Below are 19,226 nucleotides of genomic sequence, written 5' to 3' on the forward strand. Positions count from 1 at the left end.
CATGTGCCTATGCTACCAAGATGGCTGTCAGTACCCTGAGCTGCATGAAGCAAAGCGCTGCCAGCAGGCTGAGGGAGGTGATCCTTTCCCTTTGCTTGGCGCTGGGGAGGCCCCACCTGGAGCGCTGGGTCCTGCTCTGGGCTGCATGGCATTAGAGAGACATGGCATGAGTGCAGAGGAGAGCCATGAGGAGGATCAGAGGGCTGCAGCACCTCTCCTATGGAGAGAGGCCGAGAGAGCTGGGGTTGTTCAGCCTGGAGAACAGAAGGCTCCGGGGAGACCTGAGAGTCTATGTCCTATGAGGACACTGAGGTAGTGCAACAGGCTGCCCAGAGAAATTGTGGATGCTCCATAACTGCAAGGGTTCAAGGCCAGGTTGGATGGGACTTGGGGAAACCTATTCTGCAGGGAGAGGGGCCTACAGGACAGCTCTTTATGAGGGAGTATGGCGATAGGACAAGGGTAGTGATGGGAAAAGGTATAACAGTGTTAAAATAAAAGAGAGTAGATTTAGACTTTGGGAGCAGTGGGGGAAATGTGAGGAGGGTCATGCTGCCATCCAGAGGCACCTCGTCAGGCTGGAGAAATGGGCTGACAGGAACCTCGTGATGTGTGAGGGGGGACATACAGGGTCCTGCACCTGGGACATGTTTTCTGCTTTACTTTCCCACTCTTTCTTTCCAAGAAGTGTTTGCTCCTCATCTCAGCTTCAAAACCAAAACCCTGCAGCTGCGCATTTCCTCCCCACGCAAAACCACAGACCAGGCGCCTACTCCTGGGGATGCTGCTGTGCTTGCTGCAGGTTGATCCCCACGAGCTGCTGCAGTGGGGGCAGCACAGGCACAGGGGCATTTTGGCACACCGCAGCTGGGTGGCCAGGCTGAGGCAGCAAGAGGAGGTCCCTGACCGGGTGGGGACATGCCTCCTGCCCACAACAGGTGACCGTACACACTCAGCGCCCACCAGGGTGGCCTCTGGGCTGGGAGCTTCACGCCCTGATGTACGGCTGGAGCTGCTCTCACTCCCAACCCCTTCTCAGCAGCTCTGACTCAAGTTTCCACGTGCCACGCTCCTTGGACTTCCCAGTCTTTCTCACGTTTATCTGAAGAGGAGATGGGATGACAACCTCCTCACCAATGTGAGCATTCCCTGGTCTAAGTCCTTTCCCAGGCTGCAGTGGGTTCTCTGCAAACATAGCCCCACACAGTTGTGCCCAGAGCCATCGCTGGAGACGTCTTCTCCTCCCACTCAACCCTGTCTCCATCTGGGGCCTCTTTCACTCTCCTCTGAGTCTCAGCTGAGCGGGACAAGCAAACATGCTGCTGCTGGCAGCGCTTGTGGCCACCGCTGCTTGGTCTGGTAAGTGTTTTTTACTTTATCTTGCATTCCCTCACAGGCAAACGTGGTTGCACTAATGGATATTTTCACAAGTCACTGATTGCCAATTAATAACTTAATTTCTACTTTTTTTTTTTTTTCTAGATGGATTTGCACAGGAAATTCCCATACAGACCCCTGTATCCATCACCAAATCTCAAGGAAGTACACGTCTGCTGTGTCATTTTAAACATGTCTCTGAAGATTTTGATAATACCATCATACACTGGTACCAACAGAAGGAGAATAAAGCTCCAGAGTGGATGTTCTACATTTCAACAGGGACAACGAAAGCAGATAAGAGCTTCCAAGGGCACAAGTATGCAGTTGAAAGGGTTTCTGACCAGAAAATTTGTACTCTCATAATAAAAAGTATAGTTCCAGATGACACAGCTACCTACTACTGTGCCTACTGGGAACCCCACTATGGCAGAAACCCAGCGATCACCTCGACAAATACCTGCACCTGCAGGGAGGTTCCCACGGGCCCAAGGAGACCCCAGGCACCCCAGGAGCTGGAGCCACGCAGAGGAGCTGCCATTGGGTGCCGGGTGCCTGAGCCACTCCTTTCTGCCCCTCAAGTGCCTGATCCCTCCCTCCCTGTCGCCGGGGACGGACGCACGCTGCCCGGGCCAGTTCACGGAGGCAGGCTCGACGTCGTGCCACGCGCATGCTGCCGCTGCCGCTGCAGGTGCTTCTGGCTGCCGCTGCCCTTTGCTGCTGTAAGTCTTAGGTGCGAGCTGCGGGGTCGGGGAGTGCTCAGGGGGTCGCCCCTGCTGTCACCACAGCGCTGTTCCTCTGATTTCCCTTACAGATGGAGCTGCGCAAAGCCTCCGGCAGCCAAAACCTTCCGTGCGCAGAGTGGCGTACAGCACTGCGCGGATCGAGTGCCATTTCTCAGGGTCAGACTTTACGAATGCCTACATTCACTGGTACCAGCAGAAACCCGGGGAAGCCCCGCAGCACCTTCTGTACGTGGCGACAGGGGAGGCTGTTTTCTACAACCAGTCCTACAGTGAAACTTTTGGGGCCGAGAAGAAGAAGACGGAGCCCACCTGTACTCTCACAATAAGAAGAGTCACAAAGGAGCAGGAAGCCACCTATTACTGTGCTTACTGGGAGAGCACAGCCGTAGAAAACACTCTAGCAGCTGGCACACAACCCTGGCTGTGCTCCCCACCACAGGCAGGCGAGGGCTGCAAACCTCACCTGGCTGAAGACTCCTGCTGGCCTGGCTGGGCGCACCTGCAGGGGCTCCCGAGGGTGGAAGACGTGGAAAAGAACAGCCCCCACATACTTTTTAGCCTGCCTGCAGCTGCCACAGCCTCATTGGACGTCAACAAGACAAGTGGTTTCCGCTGCTCGGATCCGCTTGGCCACCACTCGACTCTGGCCCCGAGCCTGTTCCCGCATGGAAGCCCTACGGAGGGCAGCGACCACGTGGCTGCTGAGAGCTTTTGTCCTGGCAGCTGCTTTCTCTTGTATGTGCCCTGCTCACCCTGCTGCCCGCACATCCCGGGGGAAGCTCTGCTGCTGTTTCAGCTTTGCATTCCCAATTTCCCTCTTGCTTTCCCACAGGTGGCCCTGCACGAGCCTTGCAGCAAAGCCCGGTATCCATCACCAAGCCGGAAAGCAAAACGGTGCTCATCACCTGCCATGTCTCCGTCCCCGACTTTGACAAAGCTTTCATTCACTGGTACTGCAAGAGGCCTGGGGCAGCTCCCGAGCGCGTTGCCTACATGGCATCCAGGCTCTTTCTTGGGAACGAGGCCGATGGGGGGAAATTCAGCATCGAGAAGGACCTGGACAAATCTGTCTGCACCCTGACGGTGAGCAAAGTCACCCTGCAAGACGCTGCTACCTACTACTGCGCCAGGTGGGATGCACAGCAGCAGAGAGCCATAAGCAGCCTGCACAAAGATGTGCTTCCCTTCCTGGACCACACCCTGAAAGTCCCCAAAACCTCAAGGAACGTGCCCGCCCTGCCTCCCCATCAGCCCCGAACCCATCGAGCACACTTCTCAGGCAGCCGGGCACCAAAGGCGCTTCGGGGCTGCCGTAGGCAGTGCAGATGCTCGCTGTGGCTGGTACCAGCAGAGAAGTCGTTTCAGTTCAGCAACAAAAAGGGATTTCCCCAGGTATGGCAGGAGAAAGAGAGAACAGGAAGAAGAAAAACCTGGCTGCACATTTAGCACTGAGGTATGAGTCGCACCTCACAGAAGAGGGAAAGCTCAGATTCCTGTCACAACCGTACAAGAGCAGAGTGCCCCTATCGAGCTGGAAAACACTTTTTGGATGGCTGGAGGGAGGCGGGTAGAAGAGAGAACAGGAAGAATTAAGACCTGGCTGCCCTAAATAAAATAACAATTGGACAACAGAGATGTGGGAATCGGTTCCGTTTTCTCTCCAAGGGAAGTAGCAGTGACCTGGTCTCTGCAGAAGGGCTATCAACAGCATAGAACAGATGCCCTACTTTGCTCTCCCAGATCATCGTTATTTTATGCTAACCCACTCTGGGGTCTAAAACATCTGAGTTTCCTTGTATAGCCCCCAGCATTTGCAGGTGCTACCCTGGGGCGCAGCATCACACCTCACCTGCGACAAGAAGAACCTGCAAGGGCAGCAGGCCTGCTTCTGAGCTCCCAAGGGGCTGCCGTGCATTTTCCTGGCCTTTGGCATTCAGATGGTGCGACGGGCAGTCACTGGACAGCCTTCAAATGCATTCAACTCCACTGTCTTGCTTCTCCTTCCTTGTGTTGGCCATGGACCTTAGGAAAAACCTCTGAGCCCAGGTACTGCTTAGCAGCTTCCAACTACTCTGGAAGCAGCAGTAGGTTGCTCCAGACTATAAAATCCCTTTATAAACGACCGCTGACATTCAGCAGGGCTTGGCGGAGCTGCTTTCCTGCAGCATTACCTGCCTGCTTCCTGGGGCCCCTCTCCTGAAGGCCCCCAAGCGAGTCACATCCTCTCGTCAGGCACAGCCCCCTGGCCCTGCTGCAGAGGCAGCATTTTTCTCCCACAGCCAGCGACGAGCAAGCGCCATCGGGATGCTGCTGCTGCCGGTCCTGGCCCTGGCTGCAGCCTGGTCGTGCACGCTCCCCCTCTCAGGAGGGCAGCGTGTGGAGCAGCGGCAAGCGGCTCTCGTCCATACGGCTGTGAGCAGGCGGCTGACAGTGCTCGTTGTATTATTTTCTCTCCTTCTGTTCGACGGGCAAGCACAAGTGCTCCTGCAACAGCGTCAGCCATCTCTCACCAAAAGGACATCTACGACTGCAGTGATTGATTGCAAAGTCGAGGCCATAGGTAACTTCCAGGCTGCTTACATCCATTGGTACCGACATATACCCACCAGGGCTCCTGAACGGCTTCTGTATGTGACCTCAACAGCACAGATTAATTACGACAAGGATTCCTACAAGGACAAGTACCATTCTTCTAAAAGAGGCAAAAAATACCTGCACTCTATCGGTCAAAGACATACGTGAGGATGATGAAGGTACCTACTACTGTGCCTACTGGCAGTCTCACACAGCAAGAAGATCATAGGCAGCCTGTACAGAAAGGTGGCTGCAGCCTGAGTGGCAAGCTTCCTCTCAAACGCAGGGAACCAACGTTACCTTCCTGCACCCACCTCTCAGCTCCTAAAACGTCCCTCCTGGGGCGTCCCTTCCACTGAAGGAAGGAAGTCTGAAGAGTTGACAAATAGAACAGGCATGCAGCACGCTGCAGCCTCAGCGGGTGCTTAAACAACTCAGCGGTGCAGCACCGCTTACACAATCTTTGCTGAAGGTGGATGTTTTCCCACCATGGTCTGAGCTAGCAAAAAACAAGGAAAGGGCAGGGAGGGAGCACGGAAGAGGCATATTTGCAGTGAAGATCTAACCTGGGAGCCCTGGGCCACACATGGCCAGCCGGCTGGAAAGCAGCTATGCAGAAAAGGACCTGGCTGGATGTCTAGCGAAGGAATGAGAGTAAACATTGTGCCCTTGCTGCCAAGATGGCTGTCAGTACCCTGAGCTGCGTGAGGCAAAGTGCTGCCAGCAGGCTGAGGGAGGTGATCCTTCTCCACTGCTCGGCACTGGGGAGGCCCCACCTGGAGCGCTGAGTCCAGCTCTGGGCTCCCCAGTACTAGAGAGAAATGGACATCCTGGGGACAGTCCAGTAACGATCCATGACGATGATGAAGGGACGGGGGCATCTCTCCAAAGAGGAAGGCTGAAAAAGCTGGGACTCTTCAGTCCAGAGAGCCCCTCAATATCTACAAATCCCAAGAAGGGGGGGGGGTGGAAAGGGCCAAGAGTCAGGCTCCTATACGTGGTGCCCTGTGAGGCAATGGGCTCCAACTGAAATTCAAATGAAATGAAAATAAATCTGAGCACAAGGAAAAACTTTCTTACCATGAGAGCAGTCCAACACTGGAAAAGGTTGTCCCGAGAGGAGGTGGAGCCTCCATCAGGACCCACTGGACAGTCCTGGGCCACCTGCTCTAGGTGACCCTGCTTGAATAGGGGTTGGACTTGAGGGCCTTAAGAGTCCCTTGGCAACCTCCGCAGTTCCGACATTTTCTGAGCCTGGGATGCAGGGATCAGCAAGAGACCTGCTATTGAATACCGCTGAAATGAACCACCTCCTCTCCCACCCACCCCGTATTCATTTCCGTAAAAAGTTAGATTTGTTACCCAAGTGAAGACCCCACTTAATGCGTAAGCATGTTACTGCTGCCAGCTGTTCTGGCCACATCCATTTGGTCTTGTAAGACTGGGGACTGTGGTCTGTCCCAAATGCTGCTCTCTCAGCCGATCCCTCACGGTCACTCCCTGCCCCTGCTCCACGTGGGGTCCCTCCCAAGGGATGCCGTCCTTCCCAAACTGAGCCTGCGGGGGCTGCCCACAGGCAGCAGCTCTTCAAGAACTGCTCCCACATGGCTCCGTACCACGGGGTCCATCCCCCAGGAGCAAGCTGCTCCAGCACGGGACCCCCACGGGCAGCAGCTCCCCCCAGACTCCCTGCTCCTGCGTGGGCTCCTCTCCACAGGCTGCAGCGTGGAGATCTGCTCCATGTGGGACCCATGGGCTGCAGGGGGACAGCCTGCTCCACCAGGGGCCTCTCCACAGGCTGCAGGGGAACCACTGCTGAGTGCCTGGAGCACCTCCTGCCCTCCTGGTGCACACGCCTTGGGGGCTGCAGGGCTGGTGCTCACACCTCTCTCCAAGCTGCTGTTGTGCAGCAGTTTCTTCTTCCCTTTCTTAAGTCTGCTCTCACAGAGGCATAAACAATGATGGGCCAGTGGCAGGTCCCTGTCCTTCTCACTTTGCAACCTTTCCTCAGAGGGTGCCCATTGCTGCACTTATTCCTAAGTCTCTGAATTCCACCTAACAAGATTGGTCCACCTTTTTTTTTTTTTTCTTCTAGATGGATTTGCATAGGAAATTTCCTTACAGACCCCTGTATTCATCGCCGAGTTCAAGAAAACTTCACAAATGTCCTGTGAAATCAAAAGCTTACCAACAAGTTTGATAGTACTGTCATACTCTGCCATAAACAGAAGGAGAATGAAGCTCCACAGAGGCTACTGTTCTTTGCAGAAGGGAAAACTTCAGTGGAAAGTGGCTTGCAAAAAGACAGGTACAGAGCTGAAAGAGTTTCTGACCAGAATCAGTGTGTTCTCATGATAAAGGATGTCATTCCAGATGACACTAGCATGTACCACTGACAAACACTTTGGTGATGGGAACATCATGCCTGCCATTCCCAAGTATTTCTAAGGGAAAACTCTTCCTGTTCCCCACTATGCTGGGGTGATGTACTTTGTACTCTTACAATAAAAAACATAGCTCCGGGTGCTGCTGCTACCTACTACTGTGCCTACTGGGAACCCCACTATGGCAGAAACCCAGCGATCACCTCAACCAATACTCTCTCGGTGGCTCCACCACAAACGATTTGAAAGATCCCAACTCACTTCCCCCGGTGTGGATAAGCCGCCCGGCCTCAACACGCAGGCTCTGCACAGCCGGGACTGGCTCGGCGCTGAGCCTCCACTCCTTGGAGGGGTCAGCTGCCAAAAGCTCAGGATTTCAACAGAGCAAGTGGCAAGTGCAAAGGGAACGGCGAAAGGCAAATGCCTAACCCGACCTCGGCACTTCCTCTTCCCCTTATTTGCCTCATGCATGGCAGGGAACTGGTTGTAAGGATTTCTTTCCTGGAAAGGGGCAATTTTCCATGGTGCTGTTCCAGGAAATTATTCAGCATGTAGTCCTGGAGCTTTTCAAAGCCCATGGCTTGACACAGAAAACTTAAATAAAGCTTTCCCTTGAAAGTTGAGTGCATTCTAAATCCCACCGAGATGAGGGCAAAACTCCCTGTGACTTGAAGTGAGAAAGTCCCATCAATCTGGGGGCAGAAATCAGCAGGACATGGATGTTCTTGATAGGGCTGGGAAAATTATGCGTTGAGTAAACAATTGGTTTCTACTTCAAGAAAGGACCCCGGTAGCATCAGCATCAGGAAGCTGTCATTTTTTAAGCCTATTTCTGAGACATTCTTAATGGGGAAGCAGTGGAGATGGAGTCAAGCTGGGGGAGAGGGCTGCTCATCAGTAGGTGTTCAGATCTCAGTACTGAATGGACAAGCACAAGATTCGGGCTTGCCTGATAAATGCCAGACGATAGGAAAAGACTTGTGCCCAAGTGAAGCATCAGATTTGGGAAGCGTACATGATTTGGTGAGAAAATTAGAGACTAAATAAGCACAAGACCTAGAAAAATATTTACAAATATAAAGACCAAATAAGAATAGGAATGTGAGTGTATTGCTACCGATGTCCAGAAGATGTCATGACAGTTTACACTACAAAGCGTTTCTGTTTAAGCTAGTGAGCTAGACACATATCCCAGGTGCTAAAATCGTATCGTGGCACCCGGACCATGGGAGATGGCTAAGTACAAAGACAGCTGCCCCTGATGGGTAGAAAGAAATGCCACTTTCTCAGGGATGTGGGAAATGGCAGGGGTAGGGACAGGGAACAGAAGACTTACTTGAGGGCTGGGCATGCTTTTGTGCATATTTATGATTTTTAAATTACTGAAGCCTTTACTAACAGTTTGAAAGCATCGCAGCATCCTTTGCAGCATGGGGAAATTCCCCACCACCAACAACACCATAGGAAGAGGGATTTCAGGTGGAAACTCTCTTATCTTGTCTCTCCCACCAACGAGCAAAGATATACTCAGGTGGAGATGAAGCAAGAGGGACCCAGGCTAAAAATGAGGCACAAATCCGTAAGAGTGGGCAAGGAGCTGCTGCAGCAACCTACCTGTGACCGTGCTACAGTGTGTGCAGCTGGCCACGAGGCAGCTTCCGTAAAGACAAGCTGTGGCTGCTCACACCGGGCTGAATTTGGGGAGCCGCGATGGGCAGTGGCTTCCATCTGCAGAGCACCAGCACGTGCAGGGAAGTTCCCACGGGCCCAAGGAGACCCCAGGCACCCCAGGAGCTGGAGCCACGCAGAGGAGCTGCCATTGGGTGCCGGGTGCCTGAGCCACTCCTTTCTGCCCCTCAAGTGCCTGATCCCTCCCTCCCTGTCGCCGGGGACGGACGCACGCTGCCCGGGCCAGTTCACGGAGGCAGGCTCGACGTCGTGCCACGCGCATGCTGCCGCTGCCGCTGCAGGTGCTTCTGGCTGCCGCTGCCCTTTGCTGCTGTAAGTCTTAGGTGCGAGCTGCGGGGTCGGGGAGTGCTCAGGGGGTCGCCCCTGCTGTCACCACAGCGCTGTTCCTCTGATTTCCCTTACAGATGGAGCTGCGCAAAGCCTCCGGCAGCCAAAACCTTCCGTGCGCAGAGTGGCGTACAGCACTGCGCGGATCGAGTGCCATTTCTCAGGGTCAGACTTTACGAATGCCTACATTCACTGGTACCAGCAGAAACCCGGGGAAGCCCCGCAGCACCTTCTGTACGTGGCGACAGGGGAGGCTGTTTTCTACAACCAGTCCTACAGTGAAACTTTTGGGGCCGAGAAGAAGAAGACGGAGCCCACCTGTACTCTCACAATAAGAAGAGTCACAAAGGAGCAGGAAGCCACCTATTACTGTGCTTACTGGGAGAGCACAGCCGTAGAAAACACTCTAGCAGCTGGCACACAACCCTGGCTGTGCTCCCCACCACAGGCAGGCGAGGGCTGCAAACCTCACCTGGCTGAAGACTCCTGCTGGCCTGGCTGGGCGCACCTGCAGGGGCTCCCGAGGGTGGAAGACGTGGAAAAGAACAGCCCCCACATACTTTTTAGCCTGCCTGCAGCTGCCACAGCCTCATTGGACGTCAACAAGACAAGTGGTTTCCGCTGCTCGGATCCGCTTGGCCACCACTCGACTCTGGCCCCGAGCCTGTTCCCGCATGGAAGCCCTACGGAGGGCAGCGACCACGTGGCTGCTGAGAGCTTTTGTCCTGGCAGCTGCTTTCTCTTGTATGTGCCCTGCTCACCCTGCTGCCCGCACATCCCGGGGGAAGCTCTGCTGCTGTTTCAGCTTTGCATTCCCAATTTCCCTCTTGCTTTCCCACAGGTGGCCCTGCACGAGCCTTGCAGCAAAGCCCGGTATCCATCACCAAGCCGGAAAGCAAAACGGTGCTCATCACCTGCCATGTCTCCGTCCCCGACTTTGACAAAGCTTTCATTCACTGGTACCGCAAGAGGCCTGGGGCAGCTCCCGAGCGCGTTGCCTACATGGCATCCAGGCTCTTTCTTGGGAACGAGGCCGATGGGGGGAAATTCAGCATCGAGAAGGACCTGGACAAATCTGTCTGCACCCTGACGGTGAGCAAAGTCACCCTGCAAGACGCTGCTACCTACTACTGCGCCAGGTGGGATGCACAGCAGCAGAGAGCCATAAGCAGCCTGCACAAAGATGTGCTTCCCTTCCTGGACCACACCCTGAAAGTCCCCAAAACCTCAAGGAACGTGCCCGCCCTGCCTCCCCATCAGCCCCGAACCCATCGAGCACACTTCTCAGGCAGCCGGGCACCAAAGGCGCTTCGGGGCTGCCGTAGGCAGTGCAGATGCTCGCTGTGGCTGGTACCAGCAGAGAAGTCGTTTCAGTTCAGCAACAAAAAGGGATTTCCCCAGGTATGGCAGGAGAAAGAGAGAACAGGAAGAAGAAAAACCTGGCTGCACATTTAGCACTGAGGTATGAGTCGCACCTCACAGAAGAGGGAAAGCTCAGATTCCTGTCACAACCGTACAAGAGCAGAGTGCCCCTATCGAGCTGGAAAACACTTTTTGGATGGCTGGAGGGAGGCGGGGAGAAGAGAAAACAGGAAGAATTAAGACCTGGCTGCCCTAAATAAAATAACAATTGGACAACAGAGATGTGGGAATCGGTTCCGTTTTCTCTCCAAGGGAAGTAGCAGTGACCTGGTCTCTGCAGAAGGGCTATCAACAGCATAGAACAGATGCCCTACTTTGCTCTCCCAGATCATCGTTATTTTATGCTAACCCACTCTGGGGTCTAAAACATCTGAGTTTCCTTGTATAGCCCCCAGCATTTGCAGGTGCTACCCTGGGGCGCAGCATCACACCTCACCTGCGACAAGAAGAACCTGCAAGGGCAGCAGGCCTGCTTCTGAGCTCCCAAGGGGCTGCCGTGCATTTTCCTGGCCTTTGGCATTCAGATGGTGCGACGGGCAGTCACTGGACAGCCTTCAAATGCATTCAGCTCCACTGTCTTGCTTCTCCTTCCTTGTGTTGGCCACGGACCTTAGGAAAAACCTCTGAGCCCAGGTACTGCTTAGCAGCTTCCAACTACTCTGGAAGCAGCAGTAGGTTGCTCCAGACTATAAAATCCCTTTATAAACGACCGCTGACATTCAGCAGGGCTTGGCGGAGCTGCTTTCCTGCAGCATTACCTGCCTGCTTCCTGGGGCCCCTCTCCTGAAGGCCCCCAAGCGAGTCACATCCTCTCGTCAGGCACAGCCCCCTGGCCCTGCTGCAGAGGCAGCATTTTTCTCCCACAGCCAGCGACGAGCGAGCGCCATCGGGATGCTGCTGCTGCCGGTCCTGGCCCTGGCTGCAGCCTGGTCGTGCACGTTCCCCCTCTCAGGAGGGCAGCGTGTGGAGCAGCGGCAAGCGGCTCTCGTCCATATGGCTGTGAGCAGGCGGCTGACAGTGCTCGTTGTATTATTTTCTCTCCTTCTGTTCGACGGGCAAGCACAAGTGCTCCTGCAACAGCGTCAGCCATCTCTCACCAAAAGGACATCTACGACTGCAGTGATTGATTGCAAAGTCGAGGCCATAGGTAACTTCCAGGCTGCTTACATCCATTGGTACCGACATATACCCACCAGGGCTCCTGAACGGCTTCTGTATGTGACCTCAACAGCACAGATTAATTACGACAAGGATTCCTACAAGGACAAGTACCATTCTTCTAAAAGAGGCAAAAATACCTGCACTCTATCGGTCAAAGACATACGTGAGGATGATGAAGGTACCTACTACTGTGCCTACTGGCAGTCTCACACAGCAAGAAGATCATAGGCAGCCTGTACAGAAAGGTGGCTGCAGCCTGAGTGGCAAGCTTCCTCTCAAACGCAGGGAACCAACGTTACCTTCCTGCACCCACCTCTCAGCTCCTAAAACGTCCCTCCTGGGGCGTCCCTTCCACTGAAGGAAGGAAGTCTGAAGAGTTGACAAATAGAACAGGCATGCAGCACGCTGCAGCCTCAGCGGGTGCTTAAACAACTCAGCGGTGCAGCACCGCTTACACAATCTTTGCTGAAGGTGGATGTTTTCCCACCATGGTCTGAGCTAGCAAAAAACAAGGAAAGGGCAGGGAGGGAGCACGGAAGGGGCATATTTGCAGTGAAGATCTAACCTGGGAGCCCTGGGCCACACATGGCCAGCCGGCTGGAAAGCAGCTATGCAGAAAAGGACCTGGCTGGATGTCTAGCGAAGGAATGAGAGTAAACATTGTGCCCTTGCTGCCAAGATGGCTGTCAGTACCCTGAGCTGCGTGAGGCAAAGTGCTGCCAGCAGGCTGAGGGAGGTGATCCTTCTCCACTGCTCGGCACTGGGGAGGCCCCACCTGGAGCGCTGAGTCCAGCTCTGGGCTCCCCAGTACTAGAGAGAAATGGACATCCTGGGGACAGTCCAGTAACGATCCATGACGATGATGAAGGGACGGGGGCATCTCTCCAAAGAGGAAGGCTGAAAAAGCTGGGACTCTTCAGTCCAGAGAGCCCCTCAATATCTACAAATCCCAAGAAGGGGGGGGGGTGGAAAGGGCCAAGAGTCAGGCTCCTATACGTGGTGCCCTGTGAGGCAATGGGCTCCAACTGAAATTCAAATGAAATGAAAATAAATCTGAGCACAAGGAAAAACTTTCTTACCATGAGAGCAGTCCAACACTGGAAAAGGTTGTCCCGAGAGGAGGTGGAGCCTCCATCAGGACCCACTGGACAGTCCTGGGCCACCTGCTCTAGGTGACCCTGCTTGAATAGGGGTTGGACTTGAGGGCCTTAAGAGTCCCTTGGCAACCTCCGCAGTTCCGACATTTTCTGAGCCTGGGATGCAGGGATCAGCAAGAGACCTGCTATTGAATACCGCTGAAATGAACCACCTCCTCTCCCACCCACCCCGTATTCATTTCCGTAAAAAGTTAGATTTGTTACCCAAGTGAAGACCCCACTTAATGCGTAAGCATGTTACTGCTGCCAGCTGTTCTGGCCACATCCATTTGGTCTTGTAAGACTGGGGACTGTGGTCTGTCCCAAATGCTGCTCTCTCAGCCGATCCCTCACGGTCACTCCCTGCCCCTGCTCCACGTGGGGTCCCTCCCAAGGGATGCCGTCCTTCCCAAACTGAGCCTGCGGGGGCTGCCCACAGGCAGCAGCTCTTCAAGAACTGCTCCCACATGGCTCCGTACCATGGGGTCCATCCCCCAGGAGCAAGCTGCTCCAGCACGGGTCCCCCACGGGCAGCAGCTCCCCCCAGACTCCCTGCTCCTGCGTGGGCTCCTCTCCACAGGCTGCAGCGTGGAGATCTGCTCCATGTGGGACCCATGGGCTGCAGGGGGACAGCCTGCTCCACCAGAAGCCTCTCCACAGGCCACAGGGGAACTGCTGTTGCGTGCCTGGAGCACCTCCTGGCCTCCTGCTGCGCACACCTTGGGGCTGCAGGACTGGTGCACACTCTTTGCTCTCCCAGCTGATGTTGTGCAGCTCTTCTTTTTTTCTTCCCTTTCTAGAATCTGCTCTCACAGAGGCCCAAACAGTGGTGGGTCAGGGGCAGGTCTCTTTCAGAGCCATCTGGAGCTGGCTCTTACCTGACATGGGGCAGCTCCTGGACTCTTCTCACACAGGCCACCCCTGCAGCCCCCCTGCTACCAAATCCATATTTTGCCCCCACTCACATAGCCACAAACCTCTTTTCCAATAGCAACAGGTTTTCACTTCAGACTGCTTTGCCATGAAGGCAGGAAACTAGCAGCATGGCGTTTAATGATCTAAGAGCTACAGATGCCAAGTGCTTCACCAGGAAATGATTAAAAGCCTTTCTGATGTGAAAGCAGCGCTTCCATCAGGCACTTTTCTCACATTTTGTATTAGGAACAGGATTTTGCAGCTGGTGGGAGCAAGAAGCCATTCTTGGACTGGCAGTCACTATGAGGGCTCAGACCTTTGCAAGACAGACTATTCAGTCAAAACACAGATGAAATGAGAAGAAGATCCCCGTACCTTGCTAGGATTTCTCATAAGCCAGGAGTCAGCCTCTCCCACACTTGGTTTGTCTCCTGATGCAGGGGAAATGACCGGCTTTCCAGGTATTTTGGGTGTTTTCAGGTCCCGCAAAATGACTACACTGACTCTGCTGAGGTCGGTAGTAGCTTGGGTATGGACCCTTTTACATTGTTATTGCTGTGATTTAGTTTGTCAAAAAAAAATTAAGCAGCAGCAACACCCTGTTCCCTGCCCTCCCCATCCCCTCCCAAACCAATGGCTAGGAGTTGGGGCACTACCCTTGGGTGTGCCAAATGAGTCATTTCCTCCCCAGAGCTGTTTGACTCCTTCTCCTCCTGGAGGGCTTTATAATGTTCCTGCCCCTACTTCAGTTCCACGGTTCACCCAAGCAGGCAGCATGCTGCTGCTGCCCGTCCTGCTTGCAGCTTCTTCTTGGTCCCGTAAGCCCCATTCCCTTTCTCCTATCTTTGCCGTGTGCGGAGAACACTGTCCCTGCTCCAGACTGCAGCCGTTCTGAGCCCTCACCAAATTTTCACCAAATTTCTCCCTATTCGCTTTCAGGTGGAGATGCACAGGCAGTGCCGGTGCAACACCCGGCAATGCGGAGGCAGATGAAGGGCAGCTCAGCCATAATGGAGTGCCAACTGAGCAGTGATGACACTGTGCACTGGTACAAGCAGCTTCCCGGAGAGCCGCCCAAGAGAATACTCTATGTGTCAGGAAAGACTCCTACGTTTGATGACGGCACAGATGGACGAAAGTATCAAGTGTGGAAACATGCCTCTAAACCCCTCTATAGTCTCACAATAGATTTCTTAACCCAGAGGGACACTGGCATATACTACTGTGCATATTGGTATTATTATCGAGGCATCACAGCGTTAGATGGGCCAAGATAAACCATACAAAAAGGCACTTGGCACTCTGAACCACAAGCTCTGAACTCTGCCCAAATGCAGATGCTTCCTCATTCAGCCCTGCTCTGATGATTTTCTGCCGCAGGATAGGAAAAACAACAGCCTAGCATGACAACTGCTAAATAGAGGATGTTAATAATCGGGATATTATTTTCAGACTGACACATATCAGTAACATGCAGAAGCTGCAGGTCTCCGTCAATTGAGGGTACAAAGAGGGAACATTGCTCTTAAGATGAAGACTTGGAAGTACGAAAAGCACTCACCTGACAGTGTACACAGCCTGTCTGTGCCTAGTGAACAAACAGCAGCTGAAGATTTCTATTCTTTACTGGAATCCATGGAGCAAGCAGACCAATATATCTCCATACATTTGGTACTCTCTCTTGAAATAAGTTGTGTGTGTGAAACAAGGAGAGAAACAAGGAGAGACTGCATGATTTGGTAGACTTTCCTTCCCATTTCTCTGCTGTCTTCCTTGGCATTTCAGTCCCTACAAAGTCCTACAACAGACCAGGAACTCCACTTTTATCATCATAGTTTCTCCCCTGAGGTTTCCAGAAGAGAAGTGAAGTCCTCAGCCATGGGCTATGCCTCCAAGAAACGGAGACAGACGGCAAGGAGATCGTCATTAGGAGTCAGCATGGATTCACCACGGAGAAATCATTCTTGACCAATCTCGTACACTTCTACAATGAAATGACCAGCCTGCTAGATGAGGGGAGACCAGCGCAGGTAGTCTGGGCACTTCATTAAAGCCCTTGACACTGTCACCCCTAAGAGCCTAAGGGAAAGGCTGCTGATGTGATGGGCTGGAGGAGGAGACAGAAAGATGGGCTGAGCAGTTGGGCCCCAAGGGTGGTGATCAGAGGTGCAAAGTCCTCCTGGAGGCCATGAACTAGCAGTGTACCTCGGGAGTCAGTTCTGGGTCCAGTACTTTCTAACATCTTCCTTAATGCTTTGGATGATGGGACAGAGTGTACCCTCAGCACGTTTATTGACAACACCAACCTGGGAGGAGTAGGGGATACGTGGGGAGGGTCATGCTCCATCCAGAGGCACCCCGTCAGGATGGAGAAATGGGCTGACAGCAACCTCACCATGTCTGGGAAGGGGCCGTGCAGAGTCCTGCTCCTGGAGAGGAACAACTCTGGACAGCAGAGGGCCAGCCAGCTGGAGATCAGGTTTGCAGAAAAGGCCTTGGGGTCCTGGTGGACACCAAGTTGACCAGGAGGCAGCCATGTGCCTATGCTACCAAGATGGCTGTCAGTACCCTGAGCTGCATGAAGCAAAGCGCTGCCAGCAGGCTGAGGGAGGTGATCCTTTCCCTTTGCTTGGCGCTGGGGAGGCCCCACCTGGAGCGCTGGGTCCTGCTCTGGGCTGCATGGCATTAGAGAGACATGGCATGAGTGCAGAGGAGAGCCATGAGGAGGATCAGAGGGCTGCAGCACCTCTCCTATGGAGAGAGGCCGAGAGAGCTGGGGTTGTTCAGCCTGGAGAACAGAAGGCTCCAGGGAGACCTGAGAGTCTATGTCCTATGAGGACACTGAGGTAGTGCAACAGGCTGCCCAGAGAAATTGTGGATGCTCCATAACTGCAAGGGTTCAAGGCCAGGTTGGATGGGACTTGGGGAAACCTATTCTGCAGGGAGAGGGGCCTACAGGACAGCTCTTTATGAGGGAGTATGGCGATAGGACAAGGGTAGTGATGGGAAAAGGTATAACAGTGTTAAAATAAAAGAGAGTAGATTTAGACTTTGGGAGCAGTGGGGGAAATGTGAGGAGGGTCATGCTGCCATCCAGAGGCACCTCGTCAGGCTGGAGAAATGGGCTGACAGGAACCTCGTGATGTGTGAGGGGGGACATACAGGGTCCTGCACCTGGGACATGTTTTCTGCTTTACTTTCCCACTCTTTCTTTCCAAGAAGTGTTTGCTCCTCATCTCAGCTTCAAAACCAAAACCCTGCAGCTGCGCATTTCCTCCCCACGCAAAACCACAGACCAGGCGCCTACTCCTGGGGATGCTGCTGTGCTTGCTGCAGGTTGATCCCCACGAGCTGCTGCAGTGGGGGCAGCACAGGCACAGGGGCATTTTGGCACACCGCAGCTGGGTGGCCAGGCTGAGGCAGCAAGAGGAGGTCCCTGACCGGGTGGGGACATGCCTCCTGCCCACTACAGGTGACCGCACACACTCAGCGCCCACCAGGGTGGCCTCTGGGCTGGGAGCTTCACGCCCTGATGTACGGCTGGAGCTGCTCTCACTCCCAACCCCTTCTCAGCAGCTCTGACTCAAGTTTCCACGTGCCACGCTCCTTGGACTTCCCAGTCTTTCTCACGTTTATCTGAAGAGGAGATGGGATGACAACCTCCTCACCAATGTGAGCATTCCCTGGTCTAAGTCCTTTCCCAGGCTGCAGTGGGTTCTCTGCAAACGTAGCCCCACACAGTTGTGCCCAGAGCCATCGCTGGAGACGTCTTCTCCTCCCACTCAACCCTGTCTCCATCTGGGGCCTCTTTCACTCTCCTCTGAGTCTCAGCTGAGCGGGACAAGCAAACATGCTGCTGCTGGCAGCGCTTGTGGCCACCGCTGCTTGGTCTGGTAAGTGTTTTTTACTTTATCTTGCATTCCCTCACAGGCAAACGTGGTTTCACTAACGTATATTTTCCCAAGTCACTTATTGCTACTGACTGTCACTGACTTAAAAACTTAATTTCTACTATTTTTTTTTCTAGATGGATTTGCACAGGAAATTCCCATACAGACCCCTATATCCATTACAAAGTCTGAAAGAAGTACACGTCTGCAATGTCATTTTAAAGACATCTCTGCAAATTTTGATAACATCATCATACACTGGTACCAACAGAAGGAAAATAAAGCTCCAGAGTGGATGTTCTACATTTCAACTGGGATAAAAATAGAGGATAAGAGCTTCCAAGGGCGTATGTATTCTGTTGAAAGGGCTTCTAACCAGAAAATTTGTACTCTTACAATAAAAAACATAGCTCCGGATGCTGCTGCTACCTACTACTGTGCCTACTGGGAACCCCACTATGGCAGAAACCCAGCGATCACCTCAACCAATACTCTCTCGGTGGCTCCACCACAAACGATTTGAAAGATCCCAACTCACTTTTTAGCCTGCCTGCAGCTGCCACAGCCTCATTGGACGTCAACAAGACAAGTGGTTTCCGCTGCTCGGATCCGCTTGGCCACCACTCGACTCTGGCCCCGAGCCTGTTCCCGCATGGAAGCCCTACGGAGGGCAGCGACCACGTGGCTGCTGAGAGCTTTTGTCCTGGCAGCTGCTTTCTCTTGTATGTGCCCTGCTCACCCTGCTGCCCGCACATCCCGGGGGAAGCTCTGCTGCTGTTTCAGCTTTGCATTCCCAATTTCCCTCTTGCTTTCCCACAGGTGGCCCTGCACGAGCCTTGCAGCAAAGCCCGGTATCCATCACCAAGCCGGAAAGCAAAACGGTGCTCATCACCTGCCATGTCTCCGTCCCCGACTTTGACAAAGCTTTCATTCACTGGTACCGCAAGAGGCCTGGGGCAGCTCCCGAGCGCGTTGCCTACATGGCATCCAGGCTCTTTCTTGGGAACGAGGCCGATGGGGGGAAATTCAGCATCGAGAAGGACCTGGACAAATCTGTCTGCACCCTGACGGTGAGCAAAGTCACCCTGCAAGACGCTGCTACCTACTACTGCGCCAGGTGGGATGCACAGCAGCAGAGAGCCATAAGCAGCCTGCACAAAGATGTGCTTCCCTTCCTGGACCACACCCTGAAAGTCCCCAAAACCTCAAGGAACGTGCCCGCCCTGCCTCCCCATCAGCCCCGAACCCATCGAGCACACTTCTCAGGCAGCCGGGCACCAAAGGCGCTTCGGGGCTGCCGTAGGCAGTGCAGATGCTCGCTGTGGCTGGTACCAGCAGAGAAGTCGTTTCAGTTCAGCAACAAAAAGGGATTTCCCCAGGTATGGCAGGAGAAAGAGAGAACAGGAAGAAGAAAAACCTGGCTGCACATTTAGCACTGAGGTATGAGTCGCACCTCACAGAAGAGGGAAAGCTCAGATTCCTGTCACAACCGTACAAGAGCAGAGTGCCCCTATCGAGCTGGAAAACACTTTTTGGATGGCTGGAGGGAGGCGGGGAGAAGAGAAAACAGGAAGAATTAAGACCTGGCTGCCCTAAATAAAATAA

The 19,226-nt window shown here is 53.8% G+C and overlaps 2 protein-coding genes across 7 annotated transcripts in view; both read left to right on the top strand.

Moving 5' to 3' along the window:
* The first annotated feature begins 1,795 nt into the window (after window positions 1-1,795).
* Window positions 1,796-3,074, top strand: LOC308190629 (uncharacterized protein). Its single transcript, XM_080582241.1, has 3 exons — window positions 1,796-2,099; window positions 2,192-2,858; window positions 2,956-3,074. The coding sequence occupies exons 1-3, from the start codon at window positions 2,048-2,050 to the stop codon at window positions 3,053-3,055; spliced, it is 819 nt and encodes a 272-aa protein (XP_080438367.1). The 5' UTR covers window positions 1,796-2,047; the 3' UTR covers window positions 3,056-3,074.
* Window positions 3,075-8,960: 5,886 nt separating this feature from the next.
* TARP (TCR gamma alternate reading frame protein) overlaps window positions 8,961-19,226 on the top strand; it is a 35,615-nt gene continuing 25,349 nt past the window's right edge. Inside the window, exons 1-4 of one of the 6 annotated variants that reach the window (XR_013947383.1) lie at window positions 8,961-9,082; window positions 9,175-9,841; window positions 9,939-14,549; window positions 14,671-14,811. Coding sequence is in view for 4 of the 6 variants with exons in the window: in XM_080582235.1 (XP_080438361.1) it covers window positions 9,031-9,082; window positions 9,175-10,187 (1,065 nt within the window). In the remaining 2 variants the exon portion in view is untranslated. The other 5 variants (XR_013947382.1, XM_080582235.1, XM_080582234.1 and 2 more) reach the window with 5 other exon arrangements.

Source organism: Anser brachyrhynchus (genome assembly GCF_964034855.1).
Source record: "Anser brachyrhynchus genome assembly, chromosome: 2".
NCBI lineage: Eukaryota > Metazoa > Chordata > Aves > Anseriformes > Anatidae > Anser > Anser brachyrhynchus.